The sequence below is a fragment of the Tyto alba genome, unplaced genomic scaffold, assembly GCF_018691265.1.
Source record: "Tyto alba isolate M040663 unplaced genomic scaffold, T.alba_DEE_v4.0 Super-Scaffold_48, whole genome shotgun sequence".
NCBI lineage: Eukaryota > Metazoa > Chordata > Aves > Strigiformes > Tytonidae > Tyto > Tyto alba.
Genome location: NW_024881324.1, coordinates 9,554,173 through 9,577,292, shown reverse-complemented (window position 1 = coordinate 9,577,292; position 23,120 = coordinate 9,554,173). Strand labels below are relative to the sequence as shown.

Below are 23,120 nucleotides of genomic sequence, written 5' to 3'. Positions count from 1 at the left end.
GTTTGGCGCATCTTGTCTCTCTCCAGGAACTCACAGTTGCTTCAGAGTTTCACAAGTAGCTCTTCCAGTCACCCAAATAGTCGCGGAAAAATGCTAAGAGAGTCCACACCCCTCTTTAATTGCTTACTGGAAACTTTTCACACTCCCCATCGCACAAGGCCTGTCAATCCTCCCTTCCAAATGAAGCTGGACTCCCTGCAATTCCCCTAGGAAAGAGGCGAGTTTAATGTTTGCTGCCAGTGAGCTGGACTGCAGAGCATTTTGGTAGCCTCCCCTCCCTGCAGTATTCCCCTTCCTTTGATCTGCACTGAGCTCCCCTCAACACCTGCGCGTGGGGAAGAGCAAAGCAGCTGGCGATAACCTCGCGCCTGGTGACCGCTCCCCTTCCTTTTCCACTGAAATCAAACCCCAAACCCCAGCTCTTTGCAACATCAGAGGCTCCCGAGGGGCAAAGAGGGGACCCGGTTCATGTCCCTTCCTGGACGGGCCGGGCAGCGGCGGCGATGGCCTGGCAGTGGTGCACAAGGGCTGCATCGGCTCCCCCAGGGGAAACCATGAGCCCCTCCAGCCGTGGCCCTGCTCCAACGTGGTGGGCTTTCAGCTCTCCCCACTGAGGAAAAGCTCGTGAAGGCCAGCAGTCTCCCAAAGCCCCACCACAGGTTTATCCATGCGGCAAAACCCCTTGGCCGTGAAGCCCAAAATAGTGTGTTTTACAGGTGGGCAGGTTGTACACACATAACCAACCTCCTCTTGGAAAGAAGTGCGCCCAGAGGGTACCAACGACCAAATAAGTGAAGAAGGAGAAGGGAAGCCACGGCCAGGACACAGATAAGATGCCTGGATGTCTTCTGTTGCCTTTGCAGGGACACGGTGCCAAACCAGCATTTGAGGGAGGTTTATACTTTTATCCAGGATCATCTTACCAGGTCATCTGGCAGACCAGTTGGTGTTTCTGCGTGGGAGTTATATCTGGAAATTTTTGGCTTCCCTGGGGAGTAGAAGCTGACTGGGCACGCACTGGGTGCTCGGCAAGCGCAGCCTTTCCCGTGCATGGGCACGGCACCGCTGTGCGGCCGCAGCGTCGGGCCGATGCTTGCTGCTGGCACTGCATGTACCCAGCACACAAACACCCACCTGTGTGGCACAGGCACAACCTGCTCGCGGCTTTCCAGAAACCTGGGGGTTACCGGGGGAGGCATTATGTCACACGCGTGGGCATCTTTGTACCCAAAAACCTCCTAGGGGAGAAAGATGACAGCCCTCAGCACGGATCTTCCTTCATCTGCAGAAAGGCTTGGCCGTTGCTGTTGAATGGCCCCTCTGCACGTCCCTGTATCTGTAATTTATCTGAGGTACAGGCTGTGCTCCAACAGGCTGTGTGTGACGCCTCTTTTCAGCCAAGCTAGTGCTGATATCTACTCGTCTCTGACTGCTTCTTCACCTATTTGTTACAGATATATTAGCACCTTTTCGCTCTGCAGAAATAATTTCTGTGCCCATAGGGCTGACTGTGTAAGATGCCACATCATGACAAATAAGGCGTTTTGTGTTCACACAATGCCTACTGCTCTCCATCAGCAGGTCCCAAAGCACTTCATAAAAGAGTCTGGTATCTTTATCTCCAGTTCACATACGGGGACACTGAGGCGCAGGAAGGTGGGCAGTCCATAGTCAGTCTCCGCTCAGCAGTGAGTCCAGGGATAGAAACAATTTCTACTCCATTCAAGTCCAATAATATATAAACAGGGGCCCCTGGGTTTGGTTATCGAGGTTTGCAGCCCCTATTTACCACTTACTTTCATATACCTTATGTATCTTATACCTATTCTCTCCCCAGTTGCAGAAGCCCCGTGTTGTGCACCTCACCCTTCCCTCCATGGCAAAACAGACGGGAGCCAGCTGACAGCAATTCGCTTCTTTCTAACACACATGTGATTTCTGATCGAAAGCCAGCAGCTCGGGTGGCAGGAAAAGACTGAAAAATATCATTGCAATTAATGTGGAGAAACTTGAACCTACAACACTATCAGCAATTCTGAGGAATGAAACATAAAAGTGCAAAAAGACTAAGCGATGCTTTGCAAGCCATATGGGTGTTTTTTTCAGGAAATGCTGGACAATTTTTAATAGACCGGTTGGATGGGCAAATTTCTGTGATTTTAGGGCAGGGTGTGGAATGGCAGAAAGTCTGCTGGATGGGCATCTCTGATGGAAAAATGAGAAGCGTTTCAGAAGGTGGGTATCAGAACCACATAGGGTTTAATACTGCTGGGTTAATGCACACAAAAACTCTAATGGCAAACCGCCTGGGTTGGGGTTACAGAATTTCAGTCAAATTCAGAAGCAGAAGAGTGAGATCAATACAGAATAGAGTACCAATTAACAGCCCTGGTTTTCAAGAGCATCCTTCATTTGTCCTCTAAAATTTCCTTTGTCAGAGTTCAATAGACAGCACTGAAATTTCCCTTATAAGTTACAAAGCAGGTTGCAGCTAGCAGAAGCAACACTATATACATTAGAAATCTGTGTTAATCATACATAGAAAAATTACTTCCAAGTTTAAATATGTATGGTTCCTTGCCTTATATCAAAGATTTGAAACAGACATGATTTGCTAGGTAAATGCTTTTCTAATTCTCCTCAGAGATATGTTTCCTTAAAATATAGTGTACATCCTTGTATACATAATATAGTCACATAAGGGAAAATACAAACAAACTGCATTGAAAATGCTTAGATCAGTGTCTTCCTCCGAGAGCCAGGCAGCTGCAGCTCCAGCATCTCTCTTCATTCTCCTTCCCCCCAGGTGCCCAGCGAACATTTAAAAAGCAAAGGCTCAGCCGCAACAGAGAATTTCATGACTTTAGTTGGTTGGGTTTAGCTGGTTCCTTTTTCAGGCCAGGCCTCTGCTGCAGGGCCGAACCGGCCAGCCAGGGTGGGTTTCATCCCTTGCTCCTTTCCCTCCCTCCCTCCCTTCCATTTTTATGAAATCTTCTGCATTTTTGCTCCCCAGGGGTAACGCTGGAGAAACACGTCGAGCCAACACGTGGAGACGGCAGCGGCTGGCCCACAAGCAGGGCAGAAAGCCCACCCGCCCCACAAACAGGCGCCGCAGGCTTGCGGTCGCGCGGGTCCACTTGCCATTCGGTCACGGGGCGAGCGTCTCTCCCGGCAGTCTTACCCACCAGCCTGGAGGCTGTGGCACAGCCAGCCCCAGCCTCGAGCAAGCCACCAGCCCCTTCCTACCTCTGCGCAACACTCCCCTGCCTCGCTGGGCTGCGTTTTGCACACTCCTGTTTTATTTCCCACCCCCCCCCCCCTCCCCAACAATCTTCTGTAACGCGGCACTTTGGAGGGGTGCAGTGTCACTACCTCGGGTTGCACAGGTATTCACAACGACAGCAAAAAGAACGAGGGATAACAGCTGGGAGCGTTTAGCAACCTGTCCACTGTCAGAAGCACTGCAGGAAATTCCCATTGCTTCAGGACTGGGTGCTTTAGGGTCTTTAGCCTGCCAGAGAGATTTCACCTAAGCGCTGGCCTCCTCTAAATGCCATCTTTCCCTTCCTCTCCCCTAATGAGCACATCATTTCAGGTCACTCTGGCAGGGGCAGTGCATTTCCAGACACTGTTTTCCCAAGGGAAGCAGGGACATCCCAGCCACGGACAGGTCATGCAGCGGCAGGCTTCAGGAAAGTGGCGATGATCATTGCTCTGTATTAATTTAATTAATTTTAGTTAATTGCTCTGGCAAGAGCAGCCTGCTGTCAGCTGTACCTCCTCCCTGTGAGGGGTTGAATCCAATGTATTTGTTCTGAGTCGGGACCAAAAAATCGATTGTCCTGAGGCTGATGGGGGTGACCCTAGGGACGGTGGCACAGCATTAGGGTGCAGCTGGCCACGAGTACCCAGCCCTCCAGCCCCTGAGCATCGCTGCCCTGCGAAGGTTTTAGGGCTGACACTTTGTGCAGAGGAACACTCGCCCAGACTTGAGGGTTCCGAGCCGCAGCCCGCAGGAGCGCAACGCGTGGCCCACGAGACGTGCAGGCAGGGGGTGAGAGAGCCCTGCACCCTGCCCCTGCAGCTCCTCTGCCCCAGCACGCCTGCACCACACTGGGGGTTTTGACCACAGGCTCGCTCGGCCCCCTCCCACATTTTGGTGAAAGGGGGTCTTTGGCCTGGCTATTTACTCAGCAGGGCTCCAGCGGTGCACATGTGTAGTCCTAGCTACGTGTCTGGCCAGTCAAAGTCACCAAACTACAGATACAAGAGACTGCATAAGAAAAGCATAAACGTTCAAACAGCACGAGGCTGATTTTTCTGCAAGCTATCATGTTGCTGCTTCTTTGGGAAAGAGGCCTGTCTACATAAACATGGGCAACAATTAATTCAAGAGGGCGGGGGGCAGGAGTGGGGAGAGGTGAGTTACAATCTCCATTTCCAAATTCAGCCTGTCCTGTCCCACAGCCAGATTCTGCTTCAGCTACATTGGGTTAACGCTTGTGGTTAGCCGCAGCCTTGGTAGCAATGTATATATAGCAATTCAGCTGGAAATCTAAAATGTGATCAAACCAGACAAAAGGAAGCTTATTGGTATTTATTTTTCATTAAGTGTATAACCCGAACAAAGTCACCTTTACTTTTTTTTCCACATCACCTTTTAAGTACATAGTGTGTTACAGTTGCTCCACCATATCATCTTATCATATCATATCACCCATCATATCATCTTATGATTCTGAAGAAAGAAATTATATATGATTTTGTAACCTGAATTTCATTTATTGCCAGAGACAGATTGCTGGCACTTCTGTACTTCGTTGTAGGTTTATATGAGAAAGGCTTCTGAGATGAGGAACAACAAGGGGTCAGAATTTCCATCTGAAAATATATTTCTAGAGCACTTTACCATTTACAAAAATTCACCCCAGACAAAAAATTGATTATTTTTACTTACTGATACAACTGGTAATTCTTGTATTTCAGAAGTGTAAAGGAAAATGCTCATTGTAGATATATATTCTGCTCACATGCACTGCAAGGACATCCATCAGTGAGTAGGGAAGTGGTTAGGGAAACCGATGAAGGATTTGGGCACGTAGAGCAGCAGGAGGGATATTTTCTCTGTGCCCACTGCTCTGGGTGAGCAAGGGACAAGGGTTTTGTCGTGGAGCCTGCCTGCCACACAATTCAGACACGGCCATTTTGGCCCAAATCCAAAGGTGAGGAGCCTCAGCACCCTCCAGGCACCCTCCAGCAGGGTCAGTGTGGTTTAGTTAGGATTGCCAGATCTGGCAGCCTGAGAGAGACAAAGATGACACAGCTCCATTCCCCCAGCCTCGTCCTGTTTCAGCCTGATCAGGATGAAGGTCTAGTGGGAAATAAATACATATATTTTACATATGTGTATATATATATTAAAAAAATGTATGAATACAACATGGATCCCTCTGGTAGCTGTCCACAGACACTCCACCTGACCAGCAACTGGCACAGGATCCTCTCACCTTCAGTTGCCTCCTGTGCAGATACACACACACACACACAGAAGTCCAGACCCCACAGACCCCAGAGCCCCGTTGGCTGGGACCCCTTGGGTCACCAGTGCATCCAGTTCCCCAATGTAGGGGACACACGCACACCCAGCCCAGACTCACGTCCACTTCCAGACCTGGGTTCCCAGCCACATACCCTTCCAGCCAGCTAGTTCAGCTCGATATTTGCTCCTTGTCACACACTAACATACACACCCAGGCTGGCTCCAGTTGCCCTGACACACACACCCAGACTGAATCCAGTTGCTGGCAGACCCCCGCTCCCACTCCAGCCGCTGGCACTTGCACCCTCTACACACGCACACACTGACAGGGAGCCCCTCACCCAGGAAAAAAAAAGAGTTTAACAAGGAAACAGGATGGACTGTGTTGGTCAGGAGCAGACAAGCATCCTGGCCAGGCCCTGGTTACCCACGACCTTTCCCTTTTATTCTTTTATCCCTCTATTTTCCCACAACCATTCCTTCCCAGATCACCTCGATCCTTCCCCGTCCCCACCTTTGGTTCCTCCCCAGAACCTCCCATAAAAACTCTTGTGTGATCTCAAGATGCTCATCCCTGGCATCCCAGGATGAGTCCCCTACCCCCGGGCAGGGACCTCCTCAGCCTGTGAGATGCCCCGCTAGACACAGCCCTGGGAGGAGCCAGGGCAAGATGCTTTTTGCATTCCCCCACCTGCCCGTGTGGAGATGAGCCTTTTATCACCTACCCTAACAGGGCAGATATGGGGTAAGATATTCTGGAGGTGACACCAATAAAACAGGGAAGAGCCTTCCAGGCTGTGGTGGTGAAGTTTGCAGCCTCACAGCCTCCTCCAGTAGCTAAGGGGAGGCAAAGCAGCCTGTAATGATGAAGTCTAACACTCATGACTGCAGAATTCACAGTGAGCCAGGAAATGTACCTTACTGTGCTGCACCATTTTCCCTTCAGTCCCTAGCCGGGACTCTCTCCATTCAGAAGAATAGAAATGTTCCTTCTCCCCAGGGTTCAGCAGCTCAACATTTTGCCAGTTTCTCACCCAAAAGCATCCCTGACAAACACCTGCAGAAACGAACACCAGAGCATTGTAAATAAATGACGTATAGCCCTCTTCCCTCCTCTGAGACTGCCTTAGAGGAAAGTTAAGGTTTGCACAAAAAAAGGCATATCCCCAACACTCCGTGATCATAGCAATACCCTTTCCAAAGGCCAATTCTTTCAGCTCAGGTCTTCTCAGGAGTCCCCTTGGATTTGCCTAGGTGCAAAATTGTGCTTTGTTCTTTATGAATCTGGAAATAAATGCATTAACAACAATTTCAAAATCAGTCAGTAAAGATCTGAACTCTAGGCTGAGGTTTCCATCCCCTGCGTCCCTGCAGGGTGAAGGACCTCTGGGTGAGGGTCTATACAGCACCAAGCACATCAGCACTTTCATCTCTGCTAGGAGCTCTAGGCCCTGATCTGGTTTGATAACATTAACACTAGAGCATCAGAAGATTATATCCTAGCACTATAAAGTTGTTTTTCTTGGTATAAATGTTTTGATAATCCTCAGAGCCTATCTGCAATCTCCTTTCTACTTCTCCAACAGCAGCAGGACTAACAAAGCCTGGTTCCTTGTGTTCCCCGTGCCCCCTTGTGCAACACTTTCCTGGGCCTTCATGCGCCTCTCCAGATCCCACCAAAATGTTCTGCCCCTTCGCTGTCTCTACCTTCCCACCAGGACACTACACTGGTGTGACTGGACAGGGGCCATGTGAATGATGCTTGGCTGGTCAGCAGATGTTAAACAGACTTTGCTGAGTTTCCCCTCTACTTGTCTATTCAGGTAATGGTTTTCAAAAATCTCAAAGAACTGAAGCTGCTAAACTTCCACCTCTCCAGGAAATTCACTCTGAAGCTGACAGAAAGTTCAAGACTTTTGGCAGAAAGGGAATGGCTGGACAGACATGTCATGAACCTCAATTCTTTGGGAAACCAGATAATAAAGAATACTGACTTTCCAGAAGAGGCTATGAGACTATTCCTTCAAGAAGATGACATTTTTTTTTTTTTTAAATTTAGTCCAATCACTCTGTAGGAGATAGGCTGTACAAAGGGAAAGGGGAGCTCCTTTGGCCTAGTAAAGACCACAGCTGGTGCCTAACTGGTATGAGGGGTTGAAGAAGGTGTCGCCAGTATGGGATGGCACTTGTGTCATTCTCAGCTGGCCCCACAGCCCCTCCCTGCAAGCTGCAAATATCCATCACGCCTCAAAGCAGCTCTGTAACATCTTTACGTGGGGGCGAACAGCCACACTGCCCCCTCTCCTGGCTCTGCTGTGGGCGCGGAGTGTAGTTGGGAACTTCGGCCTAAAATTACCAATGGTTTATCCTGTCAGTCTTGCTCATAAACCAAAGTCATGCAGAGCCTCATTTCCCATGCAGAGGGAACTCTCGGGAATTAGGAAATTTTCCTGACCGAGAGGAAAAGGGACATTGACTCCAAGATCTTGAGATCCCAGCCAGCTCCAGTTTACACCTCTTCACTCAGGGTGGTTGGGTGCAGGGTGCCTTGGGCCCCGTTGTCTTCAGGGAGAGGATCCCATAAGTGCATCTTCTTTAAAAAACAATTTTGAGCGGATTAGTGAATATTAGTTTACCCGGGAATGGTGATTAAACTAAGTTTGAATCAGTATTGCCTCCAGAGGCACCTAAAGGAAAGCTTATTGCTTCAGTTTTCTCTTCTTCCATAAATTTCAGAGCAACCTCAGGAGAAATTAACACAAAAATACGTTCTCCTTCCGTTGTCCTCTGTAGGGAAATATTTGGATTTCTGAGAGGTTTTTTGGCAAGATCTGCCAATAAATTCACTGCCAACCACAGTCAGAGCTCTCTGTTGGAAAGCAAAAAACCTAAAGACAGGAGGACAGAAACTCAGGTGGGTCAGTCGGCACCACATGCCTCAGGTCAGCAACGCTTAGCCCAGCCACACTTCAGGATAATCTTGGAAACCTTCATCCAGGGCAACATTTTCACAGCACTCTAGATGTTTCACTATTCCTTTTTTTTTTTTTTAGCTAACCACCCATCTTTTTATATTTTCCCTTGCTCCCAAGGATGTCACACAATCCCATTTCCCCTCAGATTAGATGGGAACAGGGGCATACATCATATTTATATTTTCCGGATGAAGTGGAAGTGCAGCACCTGGCATCAGGCAGGACATGGCAATACAAGATTCACTCTACCTCTAGGCAATGCTACGGCTGAGTTTAAATGTTCAGCTGCATATGAAATACATGTTTGAGAAAGAATGAGAGACTAATGAAGACAGCATGACTCTGTGTGAGCACAAATCTTGTATGGTGTTGCCATCTTGGATTTTAAACCAAGATGTCAATTAAAGATTTGAATGAGGTCAACTGCAGTGACCCACCCAAACAAGATGTAATTAATGGTAGGCTGACCTCTCTTACCTTTCTTCCCGAAACCTCTTCTTCTGTGTACACTTATTGCTCATGGGTCAAAAAAAGAAAAACAGAGATTAGCACTAATTAGGTCTTACTTAACATGGTTGTTCAAATAATTAACTCTTCTCTTTCCTGCTGCCTTTTTAACATATGCACCACTCCCTGTTTCTGGTAGATGGGAAAGGATTTGAATACTTTTAACATCCTCTTTTAGCAGATCTTTTGCTTTGTTGCTACAGTGAATCCTGTCTAAAGCATATAAAGTGACACCATAGGTTAAGGCTCACATGCAAGGAATACTCTTGAGGAAAGTCCTGATCCTGAAGGGCACCCTGTGGGATATATTCTATAAATCAAACATGTCTAACAAAATCTATGGCTATTTTCTGTCTCTGTGCAACACACCAATCCCTAGGGAAGCTGGTGCTCTGATGGCTGACAGCTGAGAGGAACAGGAATGATTGCATGCTGCTGCCACCTCTGTCTCAAAAAGTCTATAACATTTTACTGTTGACTTGGGAATGTTTACTTGTTTGACAGTATGGGAATGGGATATACAGAAATAAATGCTATATCCACTGATAAATACCAGAAACATACATAAGCAAGCAAAACACTTAAAAAAGTGTAAATAAAACTCCTCTGCATTCATGATACTGCCTTGCTGCGCACACGCACGAATGTGCGTGCTGGATGGACACCTGGCTGTGAGAAGGACGTTGGTGAAGTTGGGTCTGTGTTAATCAGGGACTCTCTGCGCTGCCCGAGGAACTGGCTGCTAAACCACTTCGCTGTCCTTCACATAAATTAATGAATTTATAACCAAAGAAATGTGTATAGATGCTAGCTGCAAGAATAAGTTGAACAGAGAGTCCTTATTGTTTGGCAGGGATGGGACAGTAGTGGCACACGGAGGAGAAAACCTGGGGACAGCCCCTCAGCTGATGGAAATGCTGCAGGGATGCGGGGTGAGGCCGCGCCTGGGAACCGAAGGCTGGTGTGGGATTAAATGCAATGCAGGGTGGAGCGCCCAGCACGCTGCTGAACACCAGGGATATGCAACTACCCAGAGAACCAGAAAGATCATTTTCACAACAGCTTTATGGATTGGGATACTTTCAGAGGATTTCAGGGTTGTCACTCTGTGCCAGCTCTTGTGATTCTTGGGTTCTTACATCCATGAAAAGAAAATTTCCCTACCTCCCAATTTTGGCTTCATTTTTGTTTTGAAAACAGAATTCGGTAAGTGGAACCAACCTCACCCTCACCTCTGAATATTGCAGGTCTTGTCATGACCCCACAGACCAGAATCTCAGTGGAGGGAAATTTTAGTCCAGAACTTAAAAGCGTTTACTTTGCTCCTGCTCCTTTTCATCTATTTTCAGTCCTCCTGTTGTGTATTTTTCTGTCCTGCTGGCTGTGGTGCTGCATACTAATAGAGCAACACTTGGCCCCATCCCCAGAGGAAGCTGTGCACAGGTTCATTGGGGAACAGAGGAGCGAGGAGGAATTTCAGTGCATCAAATAACTCTCCTACTGATGGGATGCCTTCAGGTAACAGCAGATAATTTGATCCCAGCCATTTCCTCTTGTTATGCCACTGCTGAAAAAGCACTGCTGTTGCCTCTGAAGGAATGTATCCAACATCCTCTCCATGACTATGTGTGTGTATATATATATATATATATATACATACTGCAACACCTTACAAAACTAAAATGTGTCTGCATTTCTTAAAAGTGCTTACTGAAGGCCTGTCCTGCTGAATCCCCTCTGCTTGTGATTCAGGCTGACAACCTCCAGATTTTGTTTCTTGCTGCAAACACACACGTGAGACAAGCTGGGCTGATCTCCCAATGCCGGGAATAGGCAGCGATTTCATTCAGGGGGTGTAGGAACAGTGGCAGGAGGTTTTTATTTTCATTCTTTGTGCGATTATGATCAGGTCCTCGGCAGCGCTAGTTCGGGATCACCCGGCAAGCTTGGTGAGAGAAGCCTTTTGCCCCTCCATCATTTCCTTTCATTCCTCAGGCCAGCGCAAAGGCGGTAAAGCAGCGGACACCCGTATTCGGCTGCGTGAGCAAAGCAACGCACTTGGTGTTCCAGGCCAGATACCACAAGTGGGTAAACCCCAAGTTAGAAGCAGGTAAGCGCTGCTCACTGTGATTTATCCTCGCCTCCAGCTCTCGGGGTGGGGTGTCTGTCTCCCGGCGGCCACCCCCTCGCAGCGCTGCTGCCCCCTCCCGGCTCCGAGCGCTGGGGAGCCCCGGCGGCCCCCCCACTGCCAGCGCCGGGGGGCACCGGCTGACGGGGAGACAGCGGGGAAACGAAAAGAAAAAGGGGGGGGGGGGGAAGGGGGAAAGAAAGAAAGAAAGAGAGAAAGAAAGGGGGAAAGAGAGAAAGAAAGGGGGAAAGAGAGAAAGAAAGGGGGAAAGAGAGAAAGAAAGGGGGAAAGAGAGAAAGAAAGGGGGAAAGAGAGAAAGAAAGGGGGAAAGAGAGAAAGAAAGGGGGAAAGAGAGAAAGAAAGGGGGAAAGAGAGAAAGAAAGGGGGAAAGAGAGAAAGAAAGGGGGAAAGAGAGAAAGAAAGGGGGAAAGAGAGAAAGAAAGGGGGAAAGAGAGAAAGAAAGGGGGAAAGAGAGAAAGAAAGGGGGAAAGAGAGAAAGAAAGGGGGAAAGAAAGAAAGAAAGGGGGAAAGAGAGAAAGAAAGGGGGAAAGAGAGAAAGAAAGGGGGAAAGAGAGAAAGAAAGGGGGAAAGAGAGAAAGAAAGGGGGAAAGAGAGAAAGAAAGGGGGAAAAAAAAGGGGGAAGGAAAAAATGGAAAAAAATAAGGGAAAAAGGAGGAAGAAATGAGGAAAAGGGAGGGGAAGGGGGGAGGGAGGAAAACGGGGGGGAGAGGGAAGGAAGAGGGAGAAATTTAAAAAAAGGAAACAAGGAAAAAAAGAAACCAGGGAAAAAGAAACAGGGAAAAAAGAAAAGGGGAGATAAGGAAAAAATTAAAGAAAAATGAGAGAAAAAATTTAAAAATTAAAGAAAGTGAGAGTGTTCTTCACCGAGGGGGTGCTCAAGCACTGGGACAAGCTCCCAGCTAAGTGGCCATGGCCCCAAGCCTGTTGGTGTTCAATAAGCATTTGTACAATGCTCTTAGATATCTGGTTTCACTTGTAGGTTGCCCCATGTGGAGGCTGGAGTTGGACTCAGTGGTCCTCATGGGTCCCTTCCAACTCAGGGTATTCTGTGATTCTAAGTATTGGTACTAAAACTCAATTTACCTTAATTATAGTACTTGCAGGACAGGATCTCAAAATACTATGTAAATATTAATGTTTAATGAAATGAAAGAAGGGAAATAGACATTTATTCTACCATCATTTTTCTCAATAGGTATTTTTTAAAAGAGTAATAAACTAAAACAGAGACAGACTGTATTAACTACCAGCAATAAAATGATATCAGACCTACCAATTCCTGCTTCTAGGGCAGGGAACGCGTTATGCCACGCACTGCGTAAGACAGCAGTGTAGAAGACAGAAAGGGAAGGGATGCCGAAAACATTTTCTCTGTTTCACAGGTTCAGAAGAGATGCATGAGAAGACTGAAAGGAACACCTAAAGGCACTTGTGTGCTGGCCTGAGCTGGGGATATTGCACAAAACCATAAGCATTTCGATCTGCTCCGGCATGACGTTTCAAGGAAGTGGGAAAGGAGATGCATGCTGATGTCTCTGTGCCATTATTGACAACATTTTGCCATTTTTAACTTGTAGGGATTCTGCAGGAACAAAGACTTTCCTCCTTCTGTCATAATTGACTGGAGGTTCTCCTGATCCTTTTTTCCCCTCCCATTTTTCCAGGTGATTAAGCTGCTCAGTCAGAAAGCATGACTACAATGCCAAGAAGCCAGCAATTTTACCACCACAAAAGGATAATTGTGTAATACTTCAGACCGTATTAGTTTCAGCACGGACTGACCCTCAGCCGGGGATGACAGAGCGCCAACATCTCCCAGCACAATGACTGACAGAACTGGGACACAGCAAATTGCACTTTCGAAGCCTGCAGCAGCAGCAGAGCTAGGGGATACGCTTTGCATTAGAAGCAGTCATGTACTATATTCTTAGAACAAGAGATAAAGTAGGACAGCACATGACTACCTCCCTTCTAAACCATTCCACTTGAAACAATTTCTATCCTCCTCTAATTCTCCTTTGCTAGTCCATAAGAGACAGTTGTCTGTATTACAAGTGTAGTGTTACTTATATTCTTACACTACACTACAGATTTGTATTAAACTGAAGAGATTTTGCTACCTGCAAATGTCACATTAATTGAAAGAACAGCTTAGGGTGCGACATCTATCACTGGGTGAGTGAAAAGACTGCTTTTCCTCCCCTCAGCTCAGCGCTGCAGTTGAGCCTCAGCACATTAGGGCTGTATCAGAGGTCTCAGTGTGGCACCTGTAAAGACTAAGGCACAATTGAGGCACTGAAGCACACAAGATTTTGACACCCACACCCCACACCCCCTCCCCAAAATAAAAAATCTTTGCTCACATCTCCACTAAGTGGGTGGGTTAGTAACATTCCCAACCTGTACATGCCTGGTGCTGTCCCAGTGTGAGCAACTGGGACACCACAGGTGAGACCCTGAATGGGAAATAACCCAGGGTTAGCTGGAAGTAAACATACTGCATAGATGAAATTTAGGCTGTCCCATGGGTTTTCCACCTTGGCAGAGGGGAACTTGGGTTCCATTTCTCAGCTTCAGGATGTTTCTGTATTTTTGCCAGTTACTGTTTAGCTTTAAAAGAAGACTAAAAAAAAAAAATAGTTCCTTCTGTTTCCACAGGTCCCAGGAACTCTGCTCTCCCTTCTCCACTGCAGTGTGGCTTCCCAGGCAGTATTCCTGTGGGATATCCTACAGATGGCCTGAGGCACAGAGCCCTCTCCTGGGAAGGGACCTTGAACCCAGCCAGAGCCGAAACCAAAGGGGGTCCAACACCTCTCGCTTTCCAGGATTTGTGGTACATCCCCTATGCAAAGCCTAGGGCAAGTTCCTACTTTTAAGAGATCATTTATCTACCACAGTGAATAGGAAATTCCCTCCCCCTGTCCTGAGTGAGCCCCTCAAGAGAGGGGTGGAATACTTGCCATTTCCAATTGCCGCGCAGCTTCCACCAGGCACTGTAGATGTGGCAGCAACACACGGAATAGAGAGCCTGGGTCTTCACTCTGGGCAATGAGGATTTGATAATGCAAACTCTCTTCTTCTGTCATTGCTATAATGTATTTGAGCTCTGGAGACATGATTAAACTCTGAGTTGTTGAATCCTGCTGACCCAGTCTGTGTACTGTAAAACTAGTTTCCTGTTCCTCATTAAAAAAATCAGTACTCATTTCAGCGCATGCTGACAGCTGATACTGTAAATAAATTAAACTAACATTTTTATTTGCAGAATGTGCTTTGAGCAGAGTAGCCTTTATGTAAATCATTATTTTAAGTTCATTTCATAAAAATAACTAAATCACTCCTTCCAAATTTTACATCCATACACAAGCTGACTCACAGCATGAAGTTTCGCTGAAGCCATGGCATGGCCACAGCAAATTAAATGCAAAAGTAATAATATAATTTACATAGAGATCACCCTTGGGTGATAAAACCCATCAAAACCTACACAATAAAAATAGGAAAGAAAACTTGCAGGATTATCTAACAATCAGCTTAAAAGCATAGACAGTCTGGAGAAAGGATATTAACTCTTGGATGGCTCTAGAAAATTCTATAGCAGGGATGGAATTTTCTATTCAATTACAGAGGGTGATTTAAAATATATAAAGGTAATTACAAAACCTGCTGGATTTTGCTTACAGCATGGTCAAAAGATACTATGATTTAACTGAGCTTAGAATTTCAGACATGCTTTTACATCTTTTTAGTGCTGCTCCCTGCAGATCCATCCTGTACAGAACAGGTTGTTTATGGATTAAGTGCCTGGAAACAAGAGAGATTACAATATGAAATATGTTCAAAAACCTGGAATTAATTTTATAACTCTTGCTAAGAGAACTAATAATACACAGCACAACTGGCCCAACATCTATAGATCTGCTTGTAATTACTACTTTCTACTACAACAACTTTCAATCTACTACCATACGGGTTTCCACTGATTCACAACAATGGAAATGGCACTCTGGCTCAATACTGTTAAATGCTGTTTTCAGAATGGAAAATACAAGTTTTGAAGTGACCAAAGAAATGGAGCAATTATGCAGTTCAGTATTTGTTTTATGCAGTTTGAGAGAATTGTTACAAATTTATTTAAGCATTACAAAATGGGAAGCATGTAAGACCTAAGTTAACTTAAACCTGCTTTGCCATAATTATGTTATGCAGTTGACAAAGTGTTGATATAAGCAATGGTATAGAGGTCCCAAAGTACAATCTTATATAGTCACTACATAAACATCACTTTAAGATACAACTGTAAGAATCCGAGTTTACCAATAATCACGTATCACTAAAGGGTAAGTTGACAAAGGATTTCCTTTCACACGTTTCTTGCCCCTCCCTTCCACCGCGGCGCTAAGCCCACGTTAGCTGTGCCTGCGCTGACAGAGCCGGGAGACTGAGCGCAGGAGCGGCCGTCAAGGCTGGCGAGGCAACAAAGCCACCAGATGCCACTGATGCCTCTTCCACACTTCAGTCCTCAGGCACTGCAGCAGAACTAGGAACCCCCCCCCCACACACTCCAAGGCTTCCTAGTAAAGGCAGATTTGAAGAGCCACTTCCCTAAGTGATAAAGTGCTGGTACATTCTATTGTCAAATAAGCCTGTAAGATCAGAATTACACAGTGCTGACGTTAAACTACTTTATTCTAGTTACACAGTCCTCTGGCCAGAGCAGATTCAACTGTTCGTTTAGCGTAGCACAGATCTCGCCTAATTAATCCACAGAGTAAGTTCCTTTCCAACCACTGTTTTAACACACTGTTAAAGGCCCCTGATTTAATCTTCTGCCCCTCCATTTAAAAAATGATCTTTAAATACCATTGAAAGACAGCACTTGGATACTGACAGTTCACTGCAGACTTCCACTGAGGAGAAAACAAGGTGATTAAAAAAAACCCCACCCCTTACCCCCATAAACACAAAAAAAAGATACAAAAACATGCCAAAGAAAGGTTTTTAACAGATTTTACTTGTAGAAAAGCAACATTTCAGCATCATTTCACAATAAAAGGTGATATCTGTTTGGTGTTATAGAGACATGGTGTATCTACTCAGAATGCAACAGGTAAAGCACACTGTAACGCCCAGTATTATGACGTAAACTGTTGTATTTAGCAAATTACTCTGGGTGTCTTTTTGTGGACGTTTTCTTAATTATAGGTCCTCTCTGCCTCATATATGTATTTTGGAATACAAAAACTGGAAGTGTTAAAATATGCTGAAATTTGTCTGGAAAAAAAACAAAGCCAGGACCAATTTCTCACTACACAATAATAGCTCTACCAGATCACTGAAACAATGGCACCTCGTACATAAACTGTCTCATCATTCCATTCCCCCTTATATAAAAAAAGGAAAAGAATTGTCTTGATATAGAAAACTGTTCCATCTTCTTGCTTCTGCATTCATGCAACTTCATTATCAGGTTTCCTTATCCAGATATTAAATATAAAAGAACAGTTACTTATCATGGGGCTTTTCCACCATCTTCAGTGCTAATCTTCCAACCATTAGCAAACTGTATAAAGGGGGAAAAGCACAGAATTAAACAATAATAATAATCTGTCCATACATTTTCAAGTACTTCCCATGTAACCGGTGCATGGAAACAAAAAAGATACACAAAATATGATTCACTCCATCTCAGTTTAAATAAGCAAGTAAGAAATCACACATAAGAGGGGTAAAATAAAAGAGCAGTATATTGTGTCGTACCTGACACCAGCAATTAGCCCAGCAGGCATGAATTTTCCAGAGTTGTAAAATCTTGTTCCCATGACAGCAGTCAGTGTTCCAGATGTAACTTAAATGAGAGATTATACAGTCCAGTCAGCGGAGATGCATGTGTGTGAGAGATGCTACAATTCAAAACTAAGAGAACAGAGAAGTAATATCATCAAGTAAAAAGTGTAACAGCGTTATTTCACGTGATGGACACAGAGTCAATAAATTGTGTAAACTTTGGAATGCCTCTGTATGTGAAACAAATATTCTAAATCAAGTTCTAGCAGACAGTGCACTCCATATGCTTCTGCACACACCCCTGAAATTTCTTTGTCAAAACGTATTTCTTTGGAGACTGGAAATAATCTATGCTACGCTGCTCTGGAACTCATTCCTTCCCTGTGCACAGGCAAATCACTAAACCTGTGCACATAATTACCCTGCTTCTCATAAAAGGGAGAGAACATTTTTGTGTCTAACTCGTAGTAATGTTCTGAGAATTAACACATTTATGTTTGCAAAAGACTTCCCTTTTGAAGTGTGCTATGTAAATGCTAAGCATTACCAATCCATTTCAGGCCTGCACCACCTTCCACTAAAGTCAGAGAGTTAAAGCTACCTACTCTGACCACTTGACATTGAGACAGGAGCCAGGTAGTTTCACTGAGCCAGTAAAACAGAAAGAGCAATCTCTGGAACACTGTATCTCAAAGAAAGATGGAACACCAAGAAAGCTATATGGAAAACATACTGATTAAATCCTTAGCCTTAGCATGCATCTGCTACCCAGTGGTAACAGCTACATATTAACATGTTGTTCCAACCACTCTTACCTTTTACCACTGCTTGGATGTGATGGCTGGTCCGGCAGGACCCAGCCCACCTTCAATCCCAGCCATGGCAGCCTTCTCCTCTAATACCACCCTAAATACTGTCATTGACATCTAACAGTCTCATATAAGTAGATACGTAAAAGACTGGCACCACAGTCTAATACAAAAGAAAGAACTTAAATACTTGAGTATTTCAATACCCCAAACTCTAATCAGTAGCCAGTCTTCAAAATATGCACACCACAGCAAATGTAATTTTGTCTAAGCAGTAGAACACATCTTCTTCAAAAACTTTAAAGTAGGAAAGGGAGGCAGAAAAGATTCTGTATGCTACTGGATTACAGAAATGTATCTCTCCTGCATTTGAGAAAATACTTTGTCTCACTCCTGTTAAGCTTGCTATATTTGCAATTTATTCCAGCTATTTAGGCTTGACCACAAACAGTTTTTGACCTATCCAGTAGAGGTGTAAATGGACTGCACTGTAGACAGTGCTGAAGTGGAGAGGAACACTAGGCCTTCCCCTTTCACGTCTTTCATGTATCAAAGAGCCAGCTGCTATGTCACTGCTTCAGCAAACAAATGCTACGGCAGCTCTTTAAGCACTGACTAAGCAGTGAGCCTCCACAGTTAGCTTCTCAAAGTCAGGGAGAAAGGAAGCTCCAGTTCTGAGAAGAAGGAAGAAGATACTGCGTTACTGAAACTTGCTGCTCTGTTAAATCTCCCCAGGCATGCAACACCTTTGTCATTCCACATATTTGTCATGTACAAAAACAAGCCAATCGCAGTCTGTGTCATTTTCAGCAGGAATAAAACAACCTACTGGGGGTATGGGCAGTCTGCAGGGGAATCACTCTTCCTGAAATGCTCCAGTCTCCTGCAGGATGATGAAAGTAGGATCCAGACAAGGAGAGGACACACAGAGGTCAGGCATCAATTTACTAGCACTTCCCTTGCACTATGAACCTTCAAACACACCAGTACGAGACAGACACATGGTGGCAGCCACCAATTCAGCAAAGCCTGGGGACTGAAACACAGCTAGTGCTAGAGAACTGTCATGCACCGATGTCTCCTACAGATCAGGAACAGAGAGGAGAGGATACCACTAACACAAATAGAGGCCAAAGGATTACATAAAAGTGCCCACAGGTATCTGAGATACAGCAGCCTAACAAGTGTCAGGCTTCAGCTGAGCTACAGGAATTATCTACACATAGCAAGGCACCCCAACTTATCAGTGAATGAGAAAAGTTCATGTCATGTTATGTGGCAACTGGCATGAGCTTTAGACATGCATGGGTTAAAGTGGTAACTATTCTAACTTGTTTGCAACCCTGAGCTTATATGGTAAATGGCAGAAAGACAAAAATTGCATTTTGGAGATTCACACCACACTACGCAGAAGTTTTTAAGCAGAAAATGCTTATTTGATTTTTATTCTGCTGAAGGATGTGAAATAATGGTATTTGATTTTTTTTTTTAAACCATGTAAGTTTCGCTTTATCCTAGCGCACATTTTCCTTCACAACCTGTAGGTGTTTTGATGCTCAGAAGACAAACTCTAATGACAAATAACAGATACTTTCCTCTTCTATTGTAGAAAAGGACCAAAAATATAAGCTTGAACTGTCATCCAAAGCACTTTGTACTTCTTGCAAAAGGGATGCAGAAATGTAGTGAGAAATCACTGAGCAAGACAGTTTTTAATATGCATTCTCAATACATTCTTTAAAAAAAGAAATAAGTAATGCTAACAGTTTACATTCCAAGACAGCAGTGGAGTTTGGCCACTCATGGAGATTTTTCACTAAAACACAACTTTAAAGATTACATTGAAACTCGATTTATAAAACCATTCCAAAAGAATTTTAGGCACACGTTTTAAGTATCCAGTTATTTTAGGGTAATTATAATCCCTTCTAGTTAATATTTTAAATGACTTACTCAGAGAAATCCAAACATTACTTGGATTCTGTGAGAGCTGATAGGCGCCCAGTCCAGCCAAACTCCCAAAGAAAAGGCCAGCAGCTAGCGATGGCACACTACCTGAATAAGTAAAAGATAATGCATTTATTAAAAGCTCAGAAATAAATTTGCTTAACAGCAACAGTAACAAAAAAAAAAAGATGGGCATTCATTGTTATAAAGCATATTAGAGAGGTTTTGTTTTCTTTTTAAGATACTAAGACCGTGCTGATCTACACCAAGAAACACATTCAGATACTCTTGTATAAGATAAAAATAGCATTGGTATCTAATTTTTTAACAGCAAAGCCATTATTGTATTTATAATGGAAAGAATTGTGAGAACAGCAAAAGAATTAGCGTTTTCGTTATGCAAACTGAAGCATGCTGTTTCAACACAGTAATATCAGAATTTCTTGAGAGGCAGGAAAGTAGATGGATTAAATAGTAAGGGTTTAAAGTCAGAAAAAGGACAGATGGACTGAACTGGACAGGAGGGCATTCAGACAAATAGACAGCTGCCAAAGAAGAGAGCAGAGTCAAATAAGAGAGGTCATATCTCCTAAGTACACCTGAGATCTGATCCAAAGGTAATTGCAGACCTTGGAAGAAGGTTCCCTGGACTCTCCTAATATTTGGATCAAATCCTCAGTATAAACGGTAACCCCAAGCTACCCGTAGATAAAGGATACCACATCCATATTGGTGATTTATAGATGACATCAAGTAATGAAGTGCCGTGACCACTGTGAATGGTGAATGCCCTCAATAAGGCTAATGGAGAACTCAGGACTTAATGCAACTGAGGGTGGTTCTTCACATATTCCATTTTTCAGGTCACCTTTAAAAGACTCAAGATTGCAAAGCTAAGCTGATAAGGATCGCCCCTCATTGTTACAGGAGGATCACATATTGCTATCAGAGAGTAATAATTTTTTAGTCATCAACAAGACAGCTGTAACATTGCTTCAGATCCTGCTTTTGGTATAAAAAGCAACAGATAAAGATGATAGAAAGCACCAGATATTCTTGCACATTTGCAAGGAAAAGATGCAAGCTCTAGTAAGTGGCTGCTCTGCACAGGACACAGTTTAGAAACCAACATGTGGCAGCTACAATTCTTTACACAAGCCTGGGAGCCAAGAAATGACCATCATATCCTTGAATTTTACCTTGAGGCATTGTTTAAGCAGCTATGACACATACACTTACCAGGACAACCACAGCACCTCTGGCTCAGGAAGTTCCTGAGTCTCAACACACTGGGACCCAGAGAACTTATGAAATGAAGAGAGAAAAATCAATCAATCAATCAATCACTCTTTGCTTGCCCTGTTCTTATACTCTTCCCAAGGCACCTACTGCTGACTGCAGTCTGCGTGGGTAAATAGACCTGGTTGTACAAGAACAGATCACCATCTTGGCTCTAGGGATGAAAGTTCCATTTTCTTTTGGTTTCTCCAAGTTACTAGCAGTGATACGATAGCTTGCCTGTTTTTTTTTCCCCCCTCCCTACAAGTCACCCTACAAGTTCCTGTTCCACCTTCAAAAATCCCGTGACCTGGATTCCCTCACTTCAGCATGGCCATGTCCTCCCATGTAGGACCAGAGCGTAAGACACCTACCATTTCATAATGGCCTCAGAGAAACACAAGATGCAATTAGTTACTGAAGTTCTCAGTATTGTCCTTTCTGCCCTGAACTCCACTCACAGCTCAAACGATAAATCAAGCCAATAGAAAACAGATTGGAATAAGCACTATCCTCTATGTAGTCAAATGCACCGGTAAGGTTCTTACTGACTTCAGCAATGCACCTTCACACCACAATCACTAAGATGACATAGGGAGTTCTGAAGCTGAAAGAAACAGTATTGCAGCAGGGACAAATCCACAGATCTGTCCAGAGGAGGACAAACTCAGAAAAAGGTCAGGAGGTGAAAGCAGTAGGTCAGAGGGTAAGTTTATGATGCAGAGCCCAGAAATGGAACAAGTTTGAGGACTGATTTGCATTGTTCAGCTCTACTTGGAGAAAGGATCCTTCTGAAAACTCTGCATCTTACAGTATACTGTTACCATCGAACATTAAAATGAGAATAAACCTCTAAAGAAAAAAAAAATATTATTTAAGTCATTTGAAGATACAGAACATTTATAGAATGCTGGTATTTAGAATATCAGGGGAAAAGCCTTCCTGAAGCAAATTTACGTCAGTTCACCCAAAGAGCACAACGCAGAGGCAGGATCCAGCAGAAAGCAGATGGTGGTCTTATCAGCCCAAAGCACCAGCTCAACCCCAAAAGCACCACACCCCAACAGCTGCAAGTTATCAGTACGTGGCCCAAGCTGATACATTTTGTATCTGCATGAACTTCGAGATAGGAGCCTTTCACCAAAAGCCGCCCAGCTCCCACAAAGTCACTGGGGGGTGGGGGGAAAGGGAGAGAGAAGCACCTTCCCGCACCGTACCTGCTTTTGCATAGCCAATAAGCCCTCCTGATGCCACCAGGGCGGCGTAGCCAAAGCCGAGCCAGTCCACTGCCATGCTGGAAGAGAAATGGGGGTCAGGATTATTTTTTCAGAGAAAAAAAAAAAACAACATAAATAATGGCCTTTGGCCGTGGGGAGCTTTACCAGGAGCAAGGCCTCCTGCGTAAAGCCTAAGCCCTAACCCGAGCGCCAGGAGATGAAAACCCGTTGGTCGGGAATAGAGCCCGGGGGCAGCAGGGCCGACTCGGGTGCCCGCCCCGCCACGGAAGATCCGCGGGCCGGGCCCCCGGCGGCGCGGGGCGGAGCCGGCTGCGGAAGGGGAGGGGAGGAGCACCGGCCCAGGGTTCCCTTTTCCGGCTGTTCTGGGGGAGGGGGGGGGAAGAACCAAACCGAACCCCGCTAATAGGCAGGGTAGGGTGGTCCCGCGGCGCGGGGCTGAGCGGGGGGAAGGCGTCGGTGCCTCCCCGCCTTCTGGGGTCACTCCCCCGGCCCCCGCGGGGGGTCCCCGAGGATGCCCCAGCGAGCCCCGGTGCCTACAAACTGAGGGGAGAGCTTAGTGCAGACGAGGTTTGGTGTGGTGGTTTGGTGAGGGGCAAAGCTCCTTCCTAACTGCGCCCTAGCGCTGTCCCAGAAGCTGGGGACGTGGTAGAGCTGAGAATTTGGGGTTGCTTTGTGGAGTGAGCTACAACTCTGGGCAGCCCACAGGCTGCTTCCAGCTTTGGTCAGTAATTTCAGTATAGCCCTTTTATGGAAGATGTATAGGGTATCTGTAATCTTCAAATTGCAAGTACAGCTAGTGCAACAGAAAAAGGAGTCTTGCTGTAGGACGTACACAACTGTGGGAGACAGAAAACATCTTGTAAAGAAAAAGTTTTGCATTTTTTTAATCTG

General features: G+C 45.3%; 1 protein-coding gene and 2 long non-coding RNA genes across 5 annotated transcripts; 1 reads left to right on the top strand and 2 right to left on the bottom strand.

Annotated features, from left to right (window-relative positions):
- Positions 1 to 804: 804 nt before the first annotated feature.
- Positions 805 to 13,793, bottom strand: LOC122154803. The gene is made up of 4 exons (XR_006166877.1): positions 13,669 to 13,793; positions 6,732 to 6,823; positions 6,457 to 6,596; positions 805 to 1,975 (listed from the first exon to the last, which is right to left on the bottom strand). It is a non-coding gene; the product is annotated as an uncharacterized LOC122154803 (long non-coding RNA).
- LOC122154804 lies at positions 10,733 to 13,501 on the top strand. The gene is made up of 2 exons (XR_006166878.1): positions 10,733 to 11,131; positions 12,553 to 13,501. It is a non-coding gene; the product is annotated as an uncharacterized LOC122154804 (long non-coding RNA).
- Positions 13,794 to 16,163: 2,370 nt separating the features above from the next.
- On the bottom strand, positions 16,164 to 22,535 carry LOC104363973 (transmembrane protein 14C). 3 transcript variants are annotated; one of them, XM_042806726.1, is made up of 5 exons: positions 22,374 to 22,535; positions 22,209 to 22,285; positions 19,720 to 19,821; positions 16,931 to 17,018; positions 16,164 to 16,733 (listed from the first exon to the last, which is right to left on the bottom strand). In XM_042806726.1, exons 2-5 carry the CDS (start codon positions 22,282 to 22,284, stop codon positions 16,676 to 16,678), a joined length of 324 nt encoding a protein of 107 aa, XP_042662660.1. In that variant the 5' UTR covers position 22,285; positions 22,374 to 22,535; the 3' UTR covers positions 16,164 to 16,675. The 3 variants fall into 3 exon arrangements, with proteins under 3 accessions (XP_042662660.1, XP_042662661.1, XP_042662662.1); XM_042806727.1 differs by having other exon boundaries at positions 22,412 to 22,535; XM_042806728.1 differs by lacking the exons at positions 22,209 to 22,285; positions 22,374 to 22,535 and adding exons at positions 20,953 to 21,017; positions 21,366 to 21,826.
- Positions 22,536 to 23,120: the final 585 nt, after the last annotated feature.

Bases quoted from the DNA above. Each gene is read 5' to 3' on its own strand.
- LOC104363973 (XM_042806726.1), bottom strand. From the start codon at position 22,284: ATGGCAGTGGACTGGCTCGGCTTTGGCTACGCCGCCCTGGTGGCATCA. The intron at 17,019-19,719 runs GTAAGTCATTTA...CTCTCATTTAAG, and splicing joins TAATGTTTGGATTTCTCTGA to TTACATCTGGAACACTGACT. The intron at 16,734-16,930 runs GTACGACACAAT...CCCTTTATACAG, and splicing joins GGGCTAATTGCTGGTGTCAG to TTTGCTAATGGTTGGAAGAT.